Consider the following 21,088-nt stretch of genomic DNA (forward strand, 5'->3'; position numbering starts at 1 on the left):
CTTATGGAGCCGTAATCCGTTGTGTGTAACTGATTTAATGAACAAAGTAAAAACAGAGGGTTGATCTTCTAATCCCTTAAATACTACAAGCTACTTGAAATACTGGTGTGCTACATTTCTTTCCCCTTGATGTTAATCAGGCCTGTAAATCCGCAGATTTTAAAATTCTGATTTATCGATCTTTCGGAGCAGAATAAAACAAAAGCAAACTGCCAGGAGGAGGATCTGCAATATATCAGGCTGCATACTTTTAGATGGAATCTCTGTTAAGTGGTGTGTGTGTGTGTGTGTGTGTGTGTGTGTGTGTGTGTGTGTGTGTGTGTGTGTGTGTGTGTGTGTGTGTGTGTGTGTGCAGTGTGTGAGTGTGCTGGATTCTCCGGCATGTGAAAGAGATTGGGTTTCATAAGGAGATCTGGTCGTTAATTCGCCTGTTTATCTAGACGCAGAGCTCTGGACTAAATTTGAGTGCACTACATGATTCTCTTAGACACGTTTTATCTCTGCCGACTTCTCCGTCCACCTCCTTCTTTTCACCCCCCCTCCACACACCCCAACACACACTTGTCCTCGTGTGCCAAATACCTTCCAGTCAAAAAACACCCATTTCTGCTGGGTTATCAGTCTTATGCATCATCACTCCCTGATTCTCACGTTAGCCGAGCTGAAGGTAATCCATGCTGATCTGTAGCATTCACCGCCGCTGCCCCCCTACTAAAAGTTTCACAGGTGCTTTTGAAAGCAGTTTGTAATATTTGCTTCGGCAAAACAAGACATCACTTTGATTCAAGGCATCACTTTGATTCAAGGCATCACTTTGAATCAGGAGGAAGCGTTGATGCTCTGCAGCTGCTGCAGACGCAACGGACCGAGAAGAGCCGTGCCAGGTCTGGTTTCAAACCGCACTGATGGTTTATGTTGGCCCCCGATCAGGATCCAGAGTTCCCCTCAGAAACTTTTATTGTGACTTCTCCCTCGCTGAGCACTTATACGTATTTGAATAAAAGTGCTACAACCTGGATAACATTTATCTGGCAAATATTTGATGCCATTACAAGTTTGTTTGTGTTTGTATTTTATAAGCAAGAGCTTCACTCCAGTCAGACGCTTAAACTTTTAGTTATTTACAAGCTCATGGTGCCACCTAGTGGTAGTACACAATAGTTTGATTACACTTTTACCAGGATGGTGTGTTATTTATATACATTATTTGGATATACTATACGGCCAAAAGTATAAGGACAGGTACTTCTGTGTGCATTTGGTGCGGGTTCATTTATTGTGATTGTGGGTACTACTGCAAACAGTTATGTTATTTAGACAATAGTGTGCAGTTTAGTGGGCAGTTTATAGAAGGCTTTTTCCTATTTCAACATGAGAATGCTCCAGCGCACAAAGTGAGGTCTATAGAGATATGGCTCACCCAGGTAGAGCTGAGGGTGTTATAGCAGCAGAAAAATGCCAATAGTTTTAGAATGACATGTTCAACAATTATAGATTGGTGTAATTTGTGGGTGTCCGCATACTTTTGGCCATGTAGTGCACATCACAGTTCTGGAGATTATGTTGGAACTCTATAGTCTAAATGTACCAATCTCCGCAGGAAGATACAAAGCAAACATCAGCACATTGTTTGAACACATCCTAGTAATAACATGCTGCTCTGCAAACACATAAGTTGATTATTCAAAATTAAAATCGTACACGTTACAATTGTTACTACATTCACAGATCCCCTACAAATACCTTAATTTCTCAGTTTGATTTCCTACCTTACAGGCAGTCATTGGTCTATCACAGTGAACATTTTGTTGATTTTTCCTCTTTTAAATAAATTTGCATTGCAATGCAGCTGAAAGCAGTAACTGTATTGAAAAAAGCAATTGCACAATGCTCGAATGTGACATATTTCAGAGTGCATCCGAACTTTTCAATACGAATCACACATCATCCTTTTCACAACATCGAAATTTGTACACAATTTTTCTCCAGGCTTAGATTTCCATAGCCAACTGTCATTGGCATCTGACTGTCTGAGCATCATTAAATGCACCATAAAAGGGTTTTTAAAACAGTTGGCAAAAAAGGCATAAAATGTGTTTTTGTGATACCTGCAGTGGGTCAATCACACGTCCAGTTTCAACGGCTGTACATTAAAGATATTAATGTGGTTTAAAGAAAAAATGGTTTGTAAGTTGCAAGTAAAAAGTAATTCATGAAAAAATTGGTCTGAATTTGGTTGAAAATAACATTTTTAGATGCCAAGGCCACATTTAAGTCTTTTATCAACAGCATTTCAATATTGACTGCTCCACACAATAACGTGTGGTCATTGAATTACTGTTGATGGTTATATGTAACATAGACTTGTATCCATTTTTAACCTACATGTACAGACTTTTTCTAGCCTGAAAACCAATAAATAAATGCCGATTGGGTTTCCCCCCTCCAAACAGGCGCTTGGTCTTACAGTGCACGTTTCCTTTCAGTGCAGTTTTGCAGCTCCAGTCCCACGCTCTCTAGTCTCTCAGTTACCTCCTCTGGTTACTGTATGATGTCGACGTCATCGTAGTCGTCCTCAGATGGAGAGTCTTGGTCGGGGCTAACAGGAGAGTAGATTGGGCCGTTGTCTTCGTCGCCTAATGAACAGACAACAACAGAGATCAGCAAATGTTACAGATCTCATTTTTAGACAAGCGTTATATCTCTTTGGTGACATTTACTCGAATTCTGCAGGTTCGTCATTTGCCCGAGGTTAAGTTGATCATTGCTGCAGACGAGCCTTGAAGGGTCAAAGGCATCGTTGACGACAGGTGACTGGGCCAGTCCTGGTTCTGTCATTTGTGAGAGCACAGGGGATAAATCTTCCATCTTATAACATCCGTCTTGTGAAAGCTTTATTACAGTTTCCGGTTGGCTTTCGTCTTTCATATCCTCCCACCTCTTAGTCATGGGTGTGCTTTTCTTGAATCTAATCTGCAAACACCCACAGATTAAGTTTAGGGAGCGACTGAACAAATAGATTAATACTATATTAAAAAAGCTAAATTAGTAAATACAAAATTACTACTAGTAGTAATTTAAATGTTAATGTCCTTTTCTGCCAAGAGTTACAACAGAGGACTGATACCACTCACATGTCTGTATGACACACATGGAGCAACAGTTAGCAGCCAGTTAGCTCATCTTAGCATTTAGAGTTGCGTTTAGTAATATATATGTAAACAGGGGGAACAGCTGGGCTGGCTTGTCTATAGTTAAAAAAATACACTTGCTGGCTGTAGCTTCATATTTAGCCTGCAGACATGACAGTGGTTGGATCTTCTCATCTCACTTTCAGCAGCGGTAAGCCTGGAACTATTCCTTCAATATTATAAAATAAACTGCTGCCAATACACACATTGGACGTGGAATTGTGACATTTATAGCAAACATAACAAAGGTGTGAATATTCTAGCCACTGTCTGTCATTAAGTAAAGAGCTAAACTAACTAAAAAATATTGTGTACAGTCCCTTAGTTAATTTTAATGGTAACTTAGTTGAAACAAGCATGAATCTGACTGACCCGGAGCGACGATGACATAGCCGTTGTTTGTGTTTTCGTAGTTTTCCCCAGAGGAAGTACTGGAGGTATCGAATGAGTCCACTGAGATCTTTGACACTCTTGCATATTGAGCCTCTTCGGGGCCGCCATTGCAGCCTGAAAAGACTCCCATCACCTCCTCTGTGGGTTCAGGAGCTGGAAAATGAGAGATAGAATATAACTTTAATAATAATAATAAAAATAATAAAAAGGTGTTTGAGCGTATTGGTGTCCATAAGTAGAAAATAGGTATATTGGAACGGGCTAAAAGTTTATGTTGCACTTTTGGAATTAAATCTTTTCAATTTGTGGGGGTTGAAACTTGGAACAGCTCCCCAGATAATATGAGATAATGTGAGGACAACTTTTGAAAACTGGTGTAAATAGTTTTTATTTGAAGAAAGATGGATTGATGTACTTAACATTTTAATAAAAATGTACATGTTGTAAATGAGCACTACTGTATTTGATATAGTTAAATCTTTGTGTCAAAATTAATTTGTGACTTTTTTTTCTTCATGTGTGTGTTTTAGTCATTATTTGGTGTGTGTTATAAAAACCAAGACAAACCAAAATAACTCAAAATATAACCCTGATATCCTGTTAAATAAAAGGTTCAATTTAACTAAAATCAGAATAAGAAATTATTTATTTATCCTCAGGGGAAAATGTATATATAAGCATAAAGAAATATCTAAATGTTAAATGTAGAGTATGTACATAATTCCTAAAAATAAAAAAACACCCTAATAATGTGTTGAGAAAGTCCCAGCCATTATTAAAACTCCCCCTCTGTGTCTAAATGTTTGATGATTACATGTCACTGTTTGTACTTGAGATCTGCAAATTGTAACTTTGTTTCTGTGGAAACCTAACGATGACTCACCTTCCTCGCAGAGGCTGTCGAGACCAGAGGGCCTCACCAAAGGGTTCACGTCTGCTCTGTACCTCTGAGAATCTGGATAACAAATTATGTACACGTTTTAATCACAAGCAATCCTGCAAACATTCGGTGCAAACAGCATTGATCTTCAAAAGACAGCAGCTTCAACCGCAAAATGCAGCCACACAGCGAGGGGAACATCTTAACAGAGTCAAAGACAGAGAAACACACAGGGATGAATACAAAGGTGAATAAAAGAAAGTAGCTCACTCCGAAAGGTTGATAAAGGGTAAGACGGCTCATTGCTTGGCTCATACTGCTCATAGTCTGTATCTATGGACGTGCTGTCAACGCTACTAAGCTGGGTCCAAAGATACCTGGGATTGGAGGGGGCTTTTTGAGACAAACACAAAAAAAAATTAAACGACTTGGTGAGATGCCTCTATGCTTTGTAAACGCTGCACAATTCTGCAACTTTCTAGCCAAGATGCATCTAAATAAATACATATATATGTAAGGTATAAAGAAAGAAAAGTCTTAGTTCTGTTAGTATCCAAGGTATTTAATCCTGCTCACACATTCAGTCATTTAAATAATCCTATTCTTGGAAATGTTCAGACACTGACCTTCTGTCTGCAGGGGGTTGGAAGTGACCTTGACGAGGTCGACGGCGCCTTGGTAGTTGTTGTGATGATGTTCGGGGTCCGGTCGTGGGCTGCTGCCAGTCTGCTGAATTAAGAACGCTGTGGACACAGTAACCAAGGATGAAGATAATTATTGGCTTATTTTACTTTTGCTGTGTGTAACTGTCTGGAGCGGCTACTGTCTAATAGAGGGTTTGTTTTTATCAGTTATCAGTTTACGAAAGAGATGGGATTAAATTAGAAATGCTGTGCTTTTGGAATACTGGAATACGTCTGTTGTCTGTTGTCTGCTGTTGTCAGACATGTTTGAAGACATAAAAATACTCATCTTTGAATGACAATTTGTGTCTGATGTGTTTGTTTCACAGAAAATCCAATTATTTTGTATAAGAATTCCTAAAACACATCTTAGTTTCCAGACTATCTGCTATAATTCTTTATAAAAAGAACAAACATTTAAGATTTTTTTTTCTAAAAATGTTAAGAAATTCTAAATTGGATTTAAAAAAGAAAAACTCTTCTCTACCACACTGATGAAGGAATTTAAGGCAAAAATGTCTGTCCAATGAACATTATCAGGAGAAAAGTTGCGTGACCTGTTTGTGATTTACTTTTATCTTATGAAGAGCACAAGGTATCTGGAACTGAGGCCACATCATAATCAAGACCAGAATATGATTTCACTGATTTAGTCCACAGCTTATCCTTAGAGTCTATGATTGATCGAGATCATGTGTAAAGGAACTAAATTCACAACTGTGTAGTGAGACTGTAGCTCAGACTGAAGGGAGGAGAACCAACCGTGTCGTCTTCTGTAATGGCAGCAGAGCACCGAGTTGGTGATGAGAACCACAAGAAGAAGAAGAGCCAGAGCGATGGTGCTGGTGAGCAGCACCTTCACTGTGTCGAAGCCTCCAGCCCCATCGACTGAGGTCGCTCCTTTTGGGACGGACACTAAAAAAAAAAAATACACATCATTCTCGTTCTTTCTGGTATTTTATTCAAGAGTCACATGGTTGGTTATAAGTGTTTGTGTGAACGGCCCTCTGAGACATATCCCGTTGTCCTACTTACCCTCTTAAATACGTGAAAGAATATTTGAAGTAAAATGTATAAACATGATATCTGTCTATTTTAAATTAGATTAAAAAGATTAAATATTCACCATCCGTCCAACTGGTCAATATAGTTGCATTAGTTGTGGTGGATGTGATGGCTTCAGGAAACCCGAGGGAACCTGCGGGACAACAATACAATATTTTAAAGTTAAACACAATCTGGATGTGAGCTGACAAATTAAGAGAAGAAATTATTTACCTGTTTTATCTACTTCCGCAGAATGATCCCAACATGAATTACATCTTGGTTCTATAAGAGTTATATGATTCTGTAACTACTGAACAGCACGCCAGAGAATAGGAATAAAATATTGTACTATAAAGATTTTCTTAATAGTACAATATTATTGTAAGCTTACTTAACGTGGAAGAAACTGTTCTCTAATATCTGACCGTGACTCTAGTCTATAAAACTTAAAAGAGAGGAGAATAAGGGGTTTAAAATAAAAGGCCTTTCATTATAGCAAAATGAAACCTTTAAATAATTATTTTGAATTTTACACCATGACTTTGTTAATCTTGTTATATAGCTTTGATGAAAACATAATTTAAAAGGTAGTGTAAATCACCATCTATTTATTGATTGACAAAAACAGTCAATTAATGAAATGAGAATATCATTTCATAAAAGAGCTAAAAGAAAATGCTGTGAACAAAAGGAAATGATCTGCTAATGATTCTTTTTTTGTACATTTTATATAAGTAAAAAAATTACATTATGATAAATTTAGCATTTTAGCCAAACCTGGCAATTTCATATCTGCCGTTCCCTGTGTTTTACTGTGTCCAAGCCAAGACATCAGGTCTTGCTGCCTACTACAAAGCCAATTCAACTAGACTGTATTACTGTTAATGTTGGAGAAACACACTTCATGAACAAGCACTGTGTCACTCACCATTACAGATGACCCCGGATGCCTTTGAAGATATGCACAGGTGCGTTGAGTTGACAAACTCCTTGCACTGCCACAGACTCTGCGCGTCTCGATCGCATAGATAGAACCACTGTGCCCCGTCGTTGAGGGTGAGAAAGGGAATAAACTGGGAGAATTGCTGCGGCCTGGAACCGCACCGCAGCATGGAGCACACCATGGAGGCAATGTTCTTGTTCCAGCAGTTATCACACACAGTACCCCAGCTGCCGTTACGGTGGACCTCCACTTTACCAGAGCAGCGGTCCAGACCACCAGTCAGTCTGACTGCTCTCATCTCTGCAGAGACACAGAAACTATTAGAGGATAATAAATACAGTTTGATATTTTCTGCAGTAGATCAATGTTGAGAGGATGATCCCCAAGTGGGCAGTTTTGGATTCCGCCATTGAGGACACTGAGGTTATGTCATTGATAGTTTTTCTTTGGGGATTTTATCAACATGAGGCTTGTTTCCATTTTACATGCGATACCTACACAAGTTGGGTATTTTGTAGTACAGCAAATTTGACTGTACTGTATTTGACTGTATTATAAAATGCAGTGTCGGTCTGTCCGTCCAACACTTTGTTCCAGATTGGAATATTTCAAACAAACAATTAAATAGTTTGCAATAAAAATTTGTACATACATTCATGTTCCCCAGAGGATGAATCCCCCTGGCTTTGGTGATCCTTTACATTTTCCTCTTGACACACCATCAGGTCCACATTTCTTTGAACTTATACACATCCCCCATTGAATGATTATTCACTTTGGTGATCCCTTAACTTTTGATCTATTTATTCAATTATCATAATGCTTAGCAATAAATACCATATTATATACTTGGAATTATATCATACAATTTAAATACTTTTGGTTATGACCAAATACCTGCAAAATGAGTTCGCATCAGCCTCACGTGTACTTTGTGGTCAGTGCTAATTATCAAATAGCTAATAAAATAAAATGCCATAAAAAGAAAGAAAGGTTCCCGTCCAATGTCCACCTACTATCTTGATCTGGAGCGTTCAACCACTCCAGAAAGCTAGTAACTTTCTCATTCGATTTTTTACTCTTCATCTTTCCAATCAGTCATTTTTCTGTAGGCCAATGTGTGAGTAAGATTTTTAAAGTGGACCTGAGCATACGACCCCAGCGTCCTCTTTGTGTCCGCAGTCGGGCTCGTCCTGTGCGGCCGGACAGGCCCACAGGTTCTCCTCTCTGCCGGTACAGTTCAGCTCGTCCAGGTGGACCGGTCCTCTTCCCGGGGGGAAGGAGCCGCCCTGTCCCGTCACACGTAGGGCGTAACCGCAGCCAAGCTGGGCGCACACCACGTGGGCGTCCCGCAGGTCCCACTGGTCGTCGCACACGGTGCCCCACTTCCCGTCTCTCCACAGCTCCACCCGCCCGGCACAGCGGTCTGACCCTCCTGACAGCCGCACAGCCTGTTGGCCTGAGGACGACAACATCATGCTTTCAACTTCTGGCATTGTTTATGAAGAAGTGCAGCCTGGGAAATAGTTTTATGGCATTTCATTCGACAAGGTTTTACAGCAATTGAACAAAAGAACAGAAACGTAATCATGATCCTTGCAAATAGGTAAATGTGTCCATCTTTTATCAGCACATATCAAAGGGCCATTAGTGAAACAAGACAAGACACAAGAGGAGAGGACTTTCAAACTAAAACAGGAAACAAGCTATAACAAAAAAAAGGGTAAAATAAAATGTAAAAAATAAAATCAAGATTTCTTTTGATCACAATCCTATGATATATTAAATCAAAAATATATATAAAAAAACCTTACCACAAACAGCCTCAGCAATCACAGTGCAGTTAACTCCCATACTCTGTGAACAGTTCTGCAAACGACCATCTCGGTACAAACAGTCGTGAAAGCAGATGGCATTGGGAGGTGAGTTGGTTTTATTCACATGATAGACCCTGCCGCAGTCGAGATCCTGACACATCTGTTCAACCAGCACATCTGTAGAGTCTGCTGGCAATGCCACCATATCACTGCTCCTGTTTCCATGCACCCTTAGCGTGAAGCTGCATTTACCAGCGAGTTTGTGAATGTAAGGGTCACCTGAGGACACATAGCAACAGAAACACAAAATGACTTACTTGGTTTCCCAAAAGTCGTTTGTTTCCAGTTAAACTCAAAAGTATCAATTCTTGTTCTCTTATTCTTGTCCATATCTCAGTACTTTCAGACTTCCATCCCCTGTTTGTCTTTTACAGAAGTAAATCTTTAATGATGTCTCACAAGTATGTAGTTTTGTTTCTTTAAAAGCTCAGTTATTACTCGTTTGAGGAGCGGCTGTGGCGTAGTGGAGAGCAAGGTAGTTCTCCAATCAGAGTATCGGTGGTTCGATACCCGGCTTCAGCAGTCGATGTGTCCTTGGGCAAGACACTTAACCCCAAGTTGCTCCCGAAGGCTTGCCATCGGTGTGGACTGGATGTTGCATGAATGTTAGTTAGAGTCTGATGGTGGCACCTTGCATGGTAGCCTGTCATCAGTGTGTGAATGGGTGAATGATATGTAATATACTACTGATCGTAAGTCGCTTTGGATAAAAGCGTCTGCTAAATGACTGTAATGTAATGTAATGTACTTGACCAAATGACAAATATTTCAAGTTTAAGCACGTGGATCACAGCTGTGTGGGTGAAATGAGATCACACCCTGAGCCCACCACGATCTCATTCTCTACGTTCTAATTTTTATAATTAGTTTAAACCTCCGCGGATGTTATTTGTTACTGGGAAAAAGGGTTTTCCAAATGAAAATTATACACTTTTAAAGTCTAATCAAAGAAAATATATGACTAGATCTTTAGCTTTACCTAAAGAAGCTGAAGTACTTCCTTTGAAACACATTGCTTACTCTACAATACTGTTACCAGGGTTTTTTGAATATAAAATAACCCATGCTCCAGGTAGCAGCGTGTTTCATTATCCATGTAAAATGTATTATGTTGATTGCTTATGTAGATAAATAATGACATTAGATAGTGAAAAAGAAGACATTACAAATGTCTACCATTTCCTTTAGTGACAATAATGAAACATCTAAATCTACTATTATCTATTCACACATTGAAAATGTAATAATAATGTTTATGTGCCTTTGGGAAATTAGTTTTTTATTTATTTACATAATGGTATACGGTTGTAATGAGTGACTAAACCTTGCTATTTCAAACATACTCCTTAACACTTTCAGCATTCATATGGCAACAAGTTGTGAGTGAGATTTTTAAATGTGAATCTTAATTGTAATATATCAACGATATTTTATAGTATTTTCTGGTGGCTTAAAACAGGCCTCAAACACAATGTCACTGGTTTGTTTCTTGCCAATAACCTAGCTTCCCCCTTCTCCCTCCCCCACACATTTCCTGTTTGTATCTCTACTGTACTATACAATATGAAAATGAAAATGACCAACAATTTACTGTAATATTTAAATCTACAACGTTTCTAAAAAAAAATGGCGTAGTCTGAGCAGGTGGCTTACAGGCTAACGTTGCTAATGGTGCAAGCCAGGCCAAAGTGCTGGCAGAGGTAACGGAGGTTTACTTGAGGGAGAACCGGAGGGGTGGCTGCTATGCTTCTGCGACTACGCCGTCGGTTGGGACCGGTTTGGACGGCTTTGTCACTAGTTTATCATTAGTAACCGCCTGAATGAGACCAGTGCAAGGAAGCCGCCCTGAGCTGACCAGCGGGGTACTGCTGGCATGCCTAACACGTGCTTAAAGCACGCGCTGCCTGCCCGGCTACATCAACAAATAACTCTTAATTACCACGCGTACCAAGGCTACTTCATGTATGTCTTATAGCAAATTGTTGTTTGCTATTATATTCATGCTCTTGATGATTCCAGAACCTAATTGTATTACTACCATTGGATTATTTATTTGGCAAATAATATTTTCTTGACTCTGAATGTAAAGTGCATTGGACTGACGTGTTTTTCTAGAACAAAAAAGTGAGGGTGCAGTTGAGCACAAAGCAGCACAGAAACTACCAGCAGCTACTTTCAGCACCTTCAGAGCAAACCAGAGATGTCTGCGTGGGAGAATGCTTTGCTATCCCCCAGTTTGATTTGCACCTGCAAAATTCAATGAGAAGATGTGTTTCACAAGCAGGTCACCCCACATCCTGTGACAATACGAGCAAGAATATACATACGTTTTCTGCATGAAGTGTTTATTCTGGTTCTGGACAAAAAGTAGTGCAAACAATTATTTTATAACTGTGTGTTTGTTTGTTTGTTTGTTTGTTTGTTTGTTTGTTTGTTTGTTTGCGTGAGAGAGACAGAGGGCAAGAAAAAGATTGTCATCCTCAATCATATTTTTACACTGCAAAAATGTAGCTTACTGTTAAATTCCTTTTGTATTATCCCTCTTGTATTATTTCCCTCTGCTGTCATCTGGACATCAGTAGGGTCTGTTTGAGTGGATTGGTTTTGCAAAGCTGAAATAAGGATATGAAAAGACTCATTAAGTTTCACTGTTAGTATCAATGTGAGCTCCTCGCAAACACACCACATGTGTCTACCACAGGACTTTTGATAAATAACCGCTTGACCAAAGTGTCTGACTTTTGTGTTTCAGCAAGAAGATGGAGTGAAATATGAGCCGATACCAGACCACCAATAATTTTTCTGAGGTGTGTGATCTTCCACATTTATCTTCTTCTTATATTATCAAAAATAAGTCTATGTTTTCCACTACGGGTGACTGAATCTTAAGCACTAACAGGGTAAAAGGATTCGAAGGTTTATTTGTCTCACACATGCCAAGCCCTGCCACTAAAATACCACATTCAGTTATCCATCACCTGCATGCAGCTGAAAACCTTTAACCAATTAGATCATTCAGAAATCAGAGCTATAACACATTATAAAAAGATACAGGTTTGTTCTTGGTTGTGCACATCAATAGATGAGTTAAAGGACAGAAAGTGCAATATACTGTATTAAGTGGACAGTATCTTCAGTTAAAGTCATTGTGTCTTATACTGTATAAACACATTGCATTTGTGCTTATCTTTTTAATTTACAGTGTGCTACAAATGAAAATGCCAAAGGCTCTGGATACTAGTGTTTTATATTTAGCACATCAGTGTGCAGTTGGCATGTCAAAATAACTATTTGTTTGGTGTTTGTGTGTTAAGTTGTGATGAAAAGATAAACATTTTCAAAGAGTTTAAATAGTTTTTAATGAAGCTTTTGCTTTTGAAAGACATGCAAGATGGGGTTTTTGTGTATGTCTGTTTTTGTGTCAAGAGTTCCGACAAGGAGGGCCCTATTCTCAGAAATTGGGTTTGAGCAATTTCCACATATGGAATGGACTAAATCAATAGAGAAATATGAGAAGAACTCTATTTTTCTGTTTTCATCTTTTTGATAATTTTTAGCTTCCACACCATCTCTTATTTTACTTCAAACCATTTTCGAAGGCATTTGTAAATTTCAAACCTACAAAAAAATAAATGAGCGCAAATATAATTGGACCAAAGATAAATACAGAATCTAATGCTATTCTTCTGAAATACACAAAATAAGATAAAGCCAACTTCACAATACTTTTGTTTTTGTCTGTGTAGATAGCAGTGTGTTTCTTTTGACCATGTTAAATGTATAGTGAAACTTACTTTTTTGAAATGATACAAATTAGCAAAAAAAAAAAAAAGACAATGTCATGTTCTACATTTTTCCATCACTGACAAGAATAATTACACATATTTCAGGTGTTTAGGATTCCCATTTAAAATGTAACATAGTTTATGTGGTGCTGTTGTTAAACCATTTGAGAAACAAAACATTAAATATAAATGCAACTTTATGGAGCCAAAATAAATCTATTATTGTCTTGGTTACAGCTGGTTTCACTCCATACCTCAGAGCAGAACTAACAGTTTGTGAATAATTTATACATATCAAGTTAATAAATGTATAAAACTGTATACAATACCTTGACACAGCCAGATCAGTTGCACAATTAAAACCAGCTTCATGTTGTAGGCAGTGAGGGGTAACCGCTTCTATTGTCTCTTTTCTGCTGAGCCTGTTGGCACTAAGAGTGACTTTCTCCCTTGTTCCCCTTGTATTTGAAAGATAGAACTTCCCATTTACCGCAGTGCATCATGACAGGAAGTGAAGACTGTGGCCGTGTCACTGATACTTTAATCATCAGAACTCAACCACATTCATGATGCTGAAGCCTATTACATCAGAAGCAAATTGTGCAGATAATTTACCTTGTGCTGTCTTTGATATGGATTTTACATTTAGACTTAGTGTTGTGCTATCATGGGCTCTTGGGCAAGGTTTGGAAATAAAAATATGTATACTAACTAAAGGTCTAAAAGATTCATGAATTCAAGTCATATGCTATATAATGTATGCTCCTAGGCATTACAGAGCAGAGGGCATTATTTAATTATAATTCTATTAGAATTACATATAGTGCAATCATGTTTTTGTGAGGTATGAATCATATTACATGAAAGGAGTTGATTCCATTAATGGTAAATATTTTATGGTATGCTTGATTATAATAATTAAGTCAATAATGTAATCATCATAATATGTGATGTCATGTTAACAGTCATATAATTATATTACAGTAAGGATATGTAAGGAAAATAGTTTGACTGAGCTACAAAAGGTCTCATATAACCTACATAATGCCTGGCATTGTACATATTGTATATATTTTTGCATTTGCACGTTATTTGTACCTTATTGTTATTTTCGACTTTTAATATTTGCACTCTTTTTATTAGCACTCTTCCAACTTTGTATTGCAACTCCTGGACAGCAATTTCCCTCAGCATGAATGAAGTTGAATCTTATTTTATAAGCCTGGTGACTTGAAACTGCATTTCACCAGAGGGGGGCGACAAATCTGTGGTGGTGCACGTTTTAGCAAAAATGTTCCGTATTGTTTTTACAGAAAAACTGATAAGGCTGTTAACAGTTGGGTTCATAATTGTTATATAACAATATAAATGATAAAACATAAAAGACTGTATTCACTGTAGGATATTCTCCAAGTAGGTAAAGCAATGAGATAGAAAGATTGATGACTACTCAGAGGTTATTTAATTTTCTTTCAAATGACATCACATTGACCTTTAGGCACAATGAAAAGACATTAATACTGCATTATGACCACAGTATTTATTTATATATATCTGCATTAATATATTTGCATATAAATGCAAATATTTAAATAAAATCAATTTTGCATATATTTATGCAGAGGAGATGTAAGGCGTATATAGTCTGTGTTATCGCTTTTGTTGTAAAGGCTGTCTAACTGATGAGAGCAGCTCTGTAGCGACTTCCCTAACTGACAGCTCTGACAGCGGCCTGCTTTGTTTACATACTGGTCCGGGAGCACGCGCTCAACTCAACTCGCTCTGCTATTGGCTGTGCTGTTCTGTAGCTCCGCCCATCAGAGCCGACCGGAAGATACAACTGACAGAAACAAAAAGAAAAGTACGTAAGTGAATGTAAGATGTTATTTCTGATTTACTTTGCCATACCATTTAAGACTAAATGATACTAAAAACAAACACCTGACTTGGTAAGGAGCAGTCGGCTTTAAAAAAGGCTGGTTTCTCTATTTAGTTGCTGGTCTAGTTAGCGTTACAGTTTAAGAACAATCTCCATTCAAAGCGTTAAGGCTGTCGAAACTAAAGCAAAGAGACGGTAAAAGAAAACAATGGAAACACACTTTAGTTAGAGCCATTCGCCTATAAACTCAATGTTGCTCTGTTTTAAGCTCCGGTTGAATGGTTTAGGGTTGGGAGTATTTATACACATGCGCAATGTGTCGCAAAGGCTCATTTGTTGGCGCCAGCGCCAACTGGAAATAAGTTTAATTTGAGCTGGAGCTGAGGAGGGTAAGCTGCAAACAGTAGAGCTAGCTAGTCTCCTTAGCTTCGTAGGTTACCTTTACAGGTCTGAATCATTCCCGAGTAGTTTGTGAGCCGGTGTGTGATCGTATGCCTCAGTCAAAGCAGCAGCAGTGTGTTTGTTATTTTGCTGGTATGTTTGTTACGTCGGTCGTTGTCGAGCTTGTAGTCCGACTGGTTGTTCATAGCAAGCTAGCTTCAGAGATAGCTAACATTATCCTGGTGTTGTCTATATTAGACTGCATTAGGAACTGAGTCCTTTGCAGCCTGTTCGTTGTTTTGCCGATAAAGTCGCATGATGATGCATATGAATCTCGATTAAACTACCTGTTCATTGCACAGAAATTATAATGAAACCATAACGGATGAATTGTTTAAAAATATATGATATCCTGATCTTCGGTTAGAATTGAATTCATATCATTTATTAGTGGCACTTTGTACAAGATGACTTCCGTGGGCCTTTGTGTTGATGTTGCACCAAGAGGGCAGCTTTAGCTTTTTTGGGGGGGGCTTTTGCTGCATCTCTCTTTGTGCTGTTATTGGTCGTTTTATCTCGTGCAACTGCAGAGTCTCGAGGCCAGAAATACCCCTAGAGTTGATATAAAGTGTCTTAGATTGAAGCTTTTAGCAGCAGCGGTTTTTTTCGCGGGGTGGGGGCTGCTGAGCGTTTTCATTTTACGCGCTCATTAATAATATTGGCGCGTATGATGTGGTCTAATTCCTGTGTGTTTTCACCGGGCGTGGTTTTGAAGTATGTTGTGTGCAAGATAGCTGCAGCTGGTTGTTGTTGTTGTTCCATCTGAGGGCTAACTTCCTGGTAATGTTGTTAGAAAACACTAACTTAGTTTCTCTAAATGATTCCTTTTTCCCCCCTTTTTTTTTTACAGACAGCAGCTGCCACCACCATGTCTAGACGAAGGTAATGACCCATTCATCTTGCTCTATTAATTATTATTTGGATCTTGATCGGTAGCTGGTCGGTTGTGAAATCTCCAGCTCCATGTTGAGTTCAGTTTGTCTTTGCAGCGTTCGCCTGCAGAAAAGATCAGAAAATTCTCCTAGGCAGAGAGGCAAAGTAACTAAGGTAAGGAACCGCTCATTTAAGAGCAAACAGCACAGCTTTAATTAGTGATTATATAGAAAATCATATTCCAAGAGGTCTGAGATACAACTTTTTATTTTTCAGCAGAGCAACAGAAAAAAGATCCAGCCCCTATCAAAGCTACAGTGTGAGAAGGTATGTCCCTTTTTTAATTAATTAATTTAATTAGATTAGATTCATATTTATTGTCATTGCACAGGTACTCAGGGTTATAAATACACTTAGATATATACAGTTTTAACAGTGTGTATGAATACGCTAAGGTATACAGTAGGAACCTATTAAGAATTGCAGGTATTAGTATAAAATCTATATTGCGAGAGTATAATAACAAGTAGTACTGAACAGTAGAGAATAAACAGCTGGAGGTAATATATAAGTACTATTTTCACGCTATGGATCCAATATGTACAATAAGACAGTGGTTTGACTATGAATACAGTATAGACAGTGGTATTATCTATGGGCATGTGAGAGTGCATATAGTGCAGGTAGTAAGTGTATTTGGGGTAAATTTTGTACAAGTAAAGCCAAATCCGTTCAAGGGCACAAAATATATGACTAAATAAACCTGTGCACTGTGTTCTTAAAATCAAATTGAAGTGCAAAGAGTACCATCAAAATTAACAAAAAAAACCAGTTATGGAATATTTTCAAAGAACTGCATGACAGACGCAGAGTTCACCAAGAAGCGAAACAAAAAAACAAGTCCCTATCCTGTGCTGTCCATAGCTCTTTGTTTATACATGTGATGTTGCATTCAGTTTCCCTCTCCGTTTCAGAACCAGCTGGTACTTGAAGGTGTCGCCAAGCATCCCGTTCTCATCGAGACTGTGGAGAAGGGAGTCGGGGGCGACTGTGATGCAGTTCCCCCTTCCACAGATTCTTTAGTGCGGCCGTCGCCTCTGCCTCATCTTGGGTGATTATCATTCATTATTCAGCCGTGGTTCGACTCGCAGTTATCTCTTACAGATGTCCTCTCCCTGACAGTTTGATATAGTCATCCAAAACCCAAATATATACAAATTACTTTATTGTAAGATAAAAACAAAGCACCAGAATTCTCATATTTAAGAAACTGGATCAATTAAATGTTTTTTTTACTAAACATGATCAAAATAGTTGCTGATTTATTTTCATATGACTGATTGTTGCGGCTCTTTTTGTGTGTGTGTTACAGATGGGGATCTCCTGAAGATGTGTGGTTGAAGATGGTCGGCAGGGAGCAGAATTACAGACACAGCAAGAGCTTCATGCAGAAACACCCCACGATACAACCCAGAATGAGATCAATACTCCTCGACTGGTTAATTGAGGTGCGTCTTCAACTGCATCTCAGATTTATGTCGCCTACGTGCTTCATCTGAAAGTCTTTAAACGAACGCATACGCTCCCTAAATACTTGTTACAGTGAAAGATTTAGCTTAGCTTTTCTCATTTCTGGGTATTGTCCATGACAGTACAACTTTGTGTGTTTAGGGTTGCAATGTTGTAAAAGCATAAATAGCAATTTACAAAACTCTAACCAAGTGAGTCATTTCCTGTTTGACCTATATTTACCAACATGTTTAAGGTATTTGGCACAAGCCTCGTCTATTATTATAACATTATACATCCCTCATCAGAAAAGATTCACCAACATTTTTAATTGTTTTCCGTTGGCTGCACCAGGTGAGCGAGGCCTACACTCTCCACCGGCAGACGTTCTACCTGGCGCAGGACTACTTTGACCGCTTCATGCTGACGCAGGACAACATTGAAAAGAGCATGTTGCAGCTCATTGGGATAACATGTCTCTTTATAGCATCAAAGATGGAGGTAAGGAACGATGGCGGATCAGGTTTCATTTGCATGATCCTTCAAACTAAATTAAACCGTGCAGCACTGTGAGAAGAACCCCAAGGTCAGACAAAAATGTGGGAAGTCAATTTGTTTGGTGCAAAACACCAAGAAGCCAGTCAAGAAGCCATTGTTTTTAATGGGGTGGCTAACAGGCTCATTGATCCTGGGGTATTTAATTAGTAAGGAGGCAGTGCACACACACACACACACACACACACACACACACACACACACACACACACACACACACACACACACACACACACACACACACACACACACACACACACACTTCTAATATGACTGCGTTATGTTGTTACCTTGTAGGAAGCCTGTCCTCCAAAGCTCTCACAGATGGCCTATGTGACTGCAGGGACCTACTTTGAAGAGGAGATCCTTCAGATGGAGTTAATCATTTTGAAGGTAATACTATTAGAAGTATGTCCACGTTTTGTCTCTTATTCTTCTTTAATAATCTGCTTTGATTTTATGCATAATTCTAATAACTGTGTGCATGTTACACAGGCGTTGAGTTGGAACCTTTGTCCGGAAACCGCCGTCTCCTGGCTGAAGCTTTACTTCCAGGTGGGGTCGATGAACGCTGACTCTGACCTGCTGAAGCCGCAGTTTCCACAGGATGCTTACGTACAAATGACACGGGTAAGTGAATTCACGTTACAGAAGCACGAATACTTTCACAAACCTCCGTCTCTGAATGACTTAAATATTTTCTGTCAAGGCTGTGCTATTGGGTTTCACCTTGTTATGTAAGAACATGCTACCATGACCTCAGTTGTATCCTATCAGGGCTTTCTCTCATCTTTTCTGTATCCACTCTTTCCTTTTTCCAGCTGTTAGACCTGTGTATCCTCAACATAAACTCTCTGGACTTTGAGTATAGAGTGTTGGCTGCCTCCGTCCTGGGCCATTTCATTCAGCAGGAAACGGCCGAGAAAGTTTCAGGTAAGACTTGGGATTATTCCATTTATAGAAACGTAGTTGTAAATGGGGAAAGTTTGGAGCCTGGATGAGAATTGGACCAGAAAGAGCTGAGGTGCTAGACTATTTATTTCTTGAACTGTGATAAGTTATAAAATATAAACTCTCACTTATGCTGGCTGAGCTGTTTATTAAAAACATCAGTCTTAACCGCAGTGTGACTTTCTACTCTCAGGTCTGTCGAGAGATGCCGTCAAGCTGTGTGTGGACTGGATGGCCCCCTTTGTGGAGTCGGTGAACTGGTTCGGCAGAGCGCCGCTGAAGGATTTTGCCAGAATAAAGGAAGAAGACAGACACGACATCCAGACGCACACGCACTACATGTCCATGCTGGTTCGTATTTACTTCTTGTTTGGATGTTACATTACACTAAGAGCAGTTAACTCTTTTGGAATAAGGGCTAAATGTTATCAGAAAGTGAAGGTGCATCCCTCACTATTAAACAACTAAGATTATGATTTAGTTTTAACTGAAGTTAAAGGAAACGTGGATTGTACTGTTTGGAATTAATTTATTATGACATGATCTTAATCGATAGGCCTATTAAGGCTGTCAATCGGCAGGAAAAACGATCCACAACAAGGGCTGCAGCAAACAATTATTTGAACTATCAAACATTCATTTTTTATTTCATCGCGTAGTCCATGAAATGTATGAAAGCTGGTTTAAAAAAATATATATATATCTTCCCATTTGAGAAGCTGGAAACTAATACATCCTCAAGTCAGTAACAATAATTTAATTTTGAAAAGGTTTATCAACATAGTTGCCGGAAGAGCTAAAACTATTATTCTGCTAAGCAACTTTTCAAGCAAATGCCCCAAAAATCTTTTTCAGCTACTTAAATACGATGATTTTCTATTTTACAATTGTAAATTGAGGAATTGTTTTAGACTGGTCATCAGACATGGCAAGACGTGACCTTTGGCTCAGTTACACTGGGATGGATATTGTTCACTATTGTTCCAGGCCTAGTCCTTATTTGGTCTCATTCTACTCACCAGTGTGAACACATTAAGTGTAAAATGGATTATAATTGCACTTATTAAAGTGTAAAACAGGCTAAAACGGTTATCAACCTTTCACAAAATAAATAAAATAATTTTGTCTCATTGTGCAGTTTATGCTTTGTATACACAAGGATGAAGGACAAAAAAAAAAACCCCATTTAGGACCGATTTTGTTATTGAGCTAAATCATTTAACGTCAAAGCTCAAGCCCAAAGAAAACTGCCATAATATTTACCTAATTAAATGTTAATCAATGCCATATCACTGGTTTCTGACTTTCAACCTGTCTTTTATTTTAGGAAGTCAGTCAAAAGGAGGAAAACAGCCAGTTCCTCACTCCTCCCAACAGCACAGAGAAAACCTGCACACACTGAACCAGAAGAGGAAGACTCTGGTGTGAGAGTGAGCACAGAGGACACAGGAAGTGAAGGTCCCACGGAGTCTTGTTAATAGGAAACCGCGGGTGAAAAAAAGACTACTTTACCTGGAATACCGAGTCTGGATGAGAGTTTATTTCAAGCCTGCTGATGTTAAATGTGTCACCAATGGCATTATCCAGGATAATATTGAAAGACTTTAAATCTTGACCAAAGCTTTTTTTTAAAATTGATTTTTAGCAACTAGGTGCTTTTAATTCAGAGTGTCAAATGTCATTTCTAGGAAATGATGTTCTATTACTCAAAGAGATGTGCAATCGTTTACTCCTGTAGCATATTAAATATGTTCCTAGTCAACAGAATAAAACCTTTTGAAACACTGCTTCAAGGTCAGTTGAAATGCTGCATAGGCCTCAATTTCACCTGTCAGCTAATGTGTAAACAGTATGAACCCTGATGAAAGCCATGTGGCAGAAAGCACTGGCTGAATAAAGGGTGTACTCTTCAGTGTTTCTCAGTGATCTTTACCACGCTGTTGTAAACAAGCCATTGTTTGTGTAACTCAGGGCTACGAACTGTCAATGATGTATTTTTTTTTTAATGATTACAAATGTACATATGAGCAACTGTATTTATTTTCTACTACAAAATAAAATATACATCTCCCCCCCACCCC

At 38.7% G+C, this 21,088-nt stretch overlaps 2 protein-coding genes across 9 annotated transcripts; one reads left to right on the forward strand and one right to left on the reverse strand.

Moving 5' to 3' along the window:
• Positions 1 to 1,004: 1,004 nt before the first annotated feature.
• Positions 1,005 to 13,215, reverse strand: LOC129097341 (T-cell differentiation antigen CD6-like). Of its 5 annotated transcripts, none has more exons than XM_054606165.1 (12): positions 13,129 to 13,215; positions 8,952 to 9,233; positions 8,282 to 8,596; positions 7,123 to 7,437; positions 6,274 to 6,345; positions 5,910 to 6,062; positions 5,091 to 5,207; positions 4,735 to 4,857; positions 4,468 to 4,539; positions 3,564 to 3,737; positions 2,721 to 2,831; positions 1,005 to 2,636 (listed from the first exon to the last, which is right to left on the reverse strand). In XM_054606165.1, the coding sequence occupies exons 1-12, from the start codon at positions 13,169 to 13,171 to the stop codon at positions 2,542 to 2,544; spliced, it is 1,872 nt and encodes a 623-aa protein (XP_054462140.1). In that variant the 5' UTR covers positions 13,172 to 13,215; the 3' UTR covers positions 1,005 to 2,541. The 5 variants fall into 5 exon arrangements, with proteins under 5 accessions (XP_054462140.1, XP_054462139.1, XP_054462142.1 ...); XM_054606164.1 differs by lacking the exon at positions 13,129 to 13,215 and adding an exon at positions 11,531 to 11,606; XM_054606167.1 differs by lacking the exons at positions 4,735 to 4,857; positions 13,129 to 13,215 and adding an exon at positions 11,531 to 11,606.
• A 1,428-nt stretch (positions 13,216 to 14,643) lies between these two features.
• On the forward strand, positions 14,644 to 21,084 carry LOC129097243 (G1/S-specific cyclin-E2-like). 4 transcript variants are annotated; one of them, XM_054606033.1, is made up of 12 exons: positions 14,644 to 14,660; positions 15,970 to 16,001; positions 16,109 to 16,166; positions 16,269 to 16,319; positions 16,967 to 17,103; positions 17,365 to 17,500; positions 17,856 to 18,002; positions 18,354 to 18,449; positions 18,552 to 18,686; positions 18,878 to 18,989; positions 19,201 to 19,358; positions 20,335 to 21,084. In XM_054606033.1, exons 2-12 carry the CDS (start codon positions 15,988 to 15,990, stop codon positions 20,407 to 20,409), a joined length of 1,119 nt encoding a protein of 372 aa, XP_054462008.1. In that variant the 5' UTR covers positions 14,644 to 14,660; positions 15,970 to 15,987; the 3' UTR covers positions 20,410 to 21,084. The 4 variants fall into 4 exon arrangements, with proteins under 4 accessions (XP_054462008.1, XP_054462009.1, XP_054462006.1 ...); XM_054606034.1 differs by lacking the exon at positions 14,644 to 14,660 and adding an exon at positions 14,981 to 15,067 and having other exon boundaries at positions 16,272 to 16,319; XM_054606031.1 differs by lacking the exon at positions 14,644 to 14,660 and adding an exon at positions 14,988 to 15,067.
• The last annotated feature ends 4 nt before the right edge of the window (positions 21,085 to 21,088 follow it).

Source organism: Anoplopoma fimbria, chromosome 10 (genome assembly GCF_027596085.1).
Source record: "Anoplopoma fimbria isolate UVic2021 breed Golden Eagle Sablefish chromosome 10, Afim_UVic_2022, whole genome shotgun sequence".
NCBI classification, from domain to species: Eukaryota; Metazoa; Chordata; class Actinopteri; order Perciformes; family Anoplopomatidae; genus Anoplopoma; species Anoplopoma fimbria.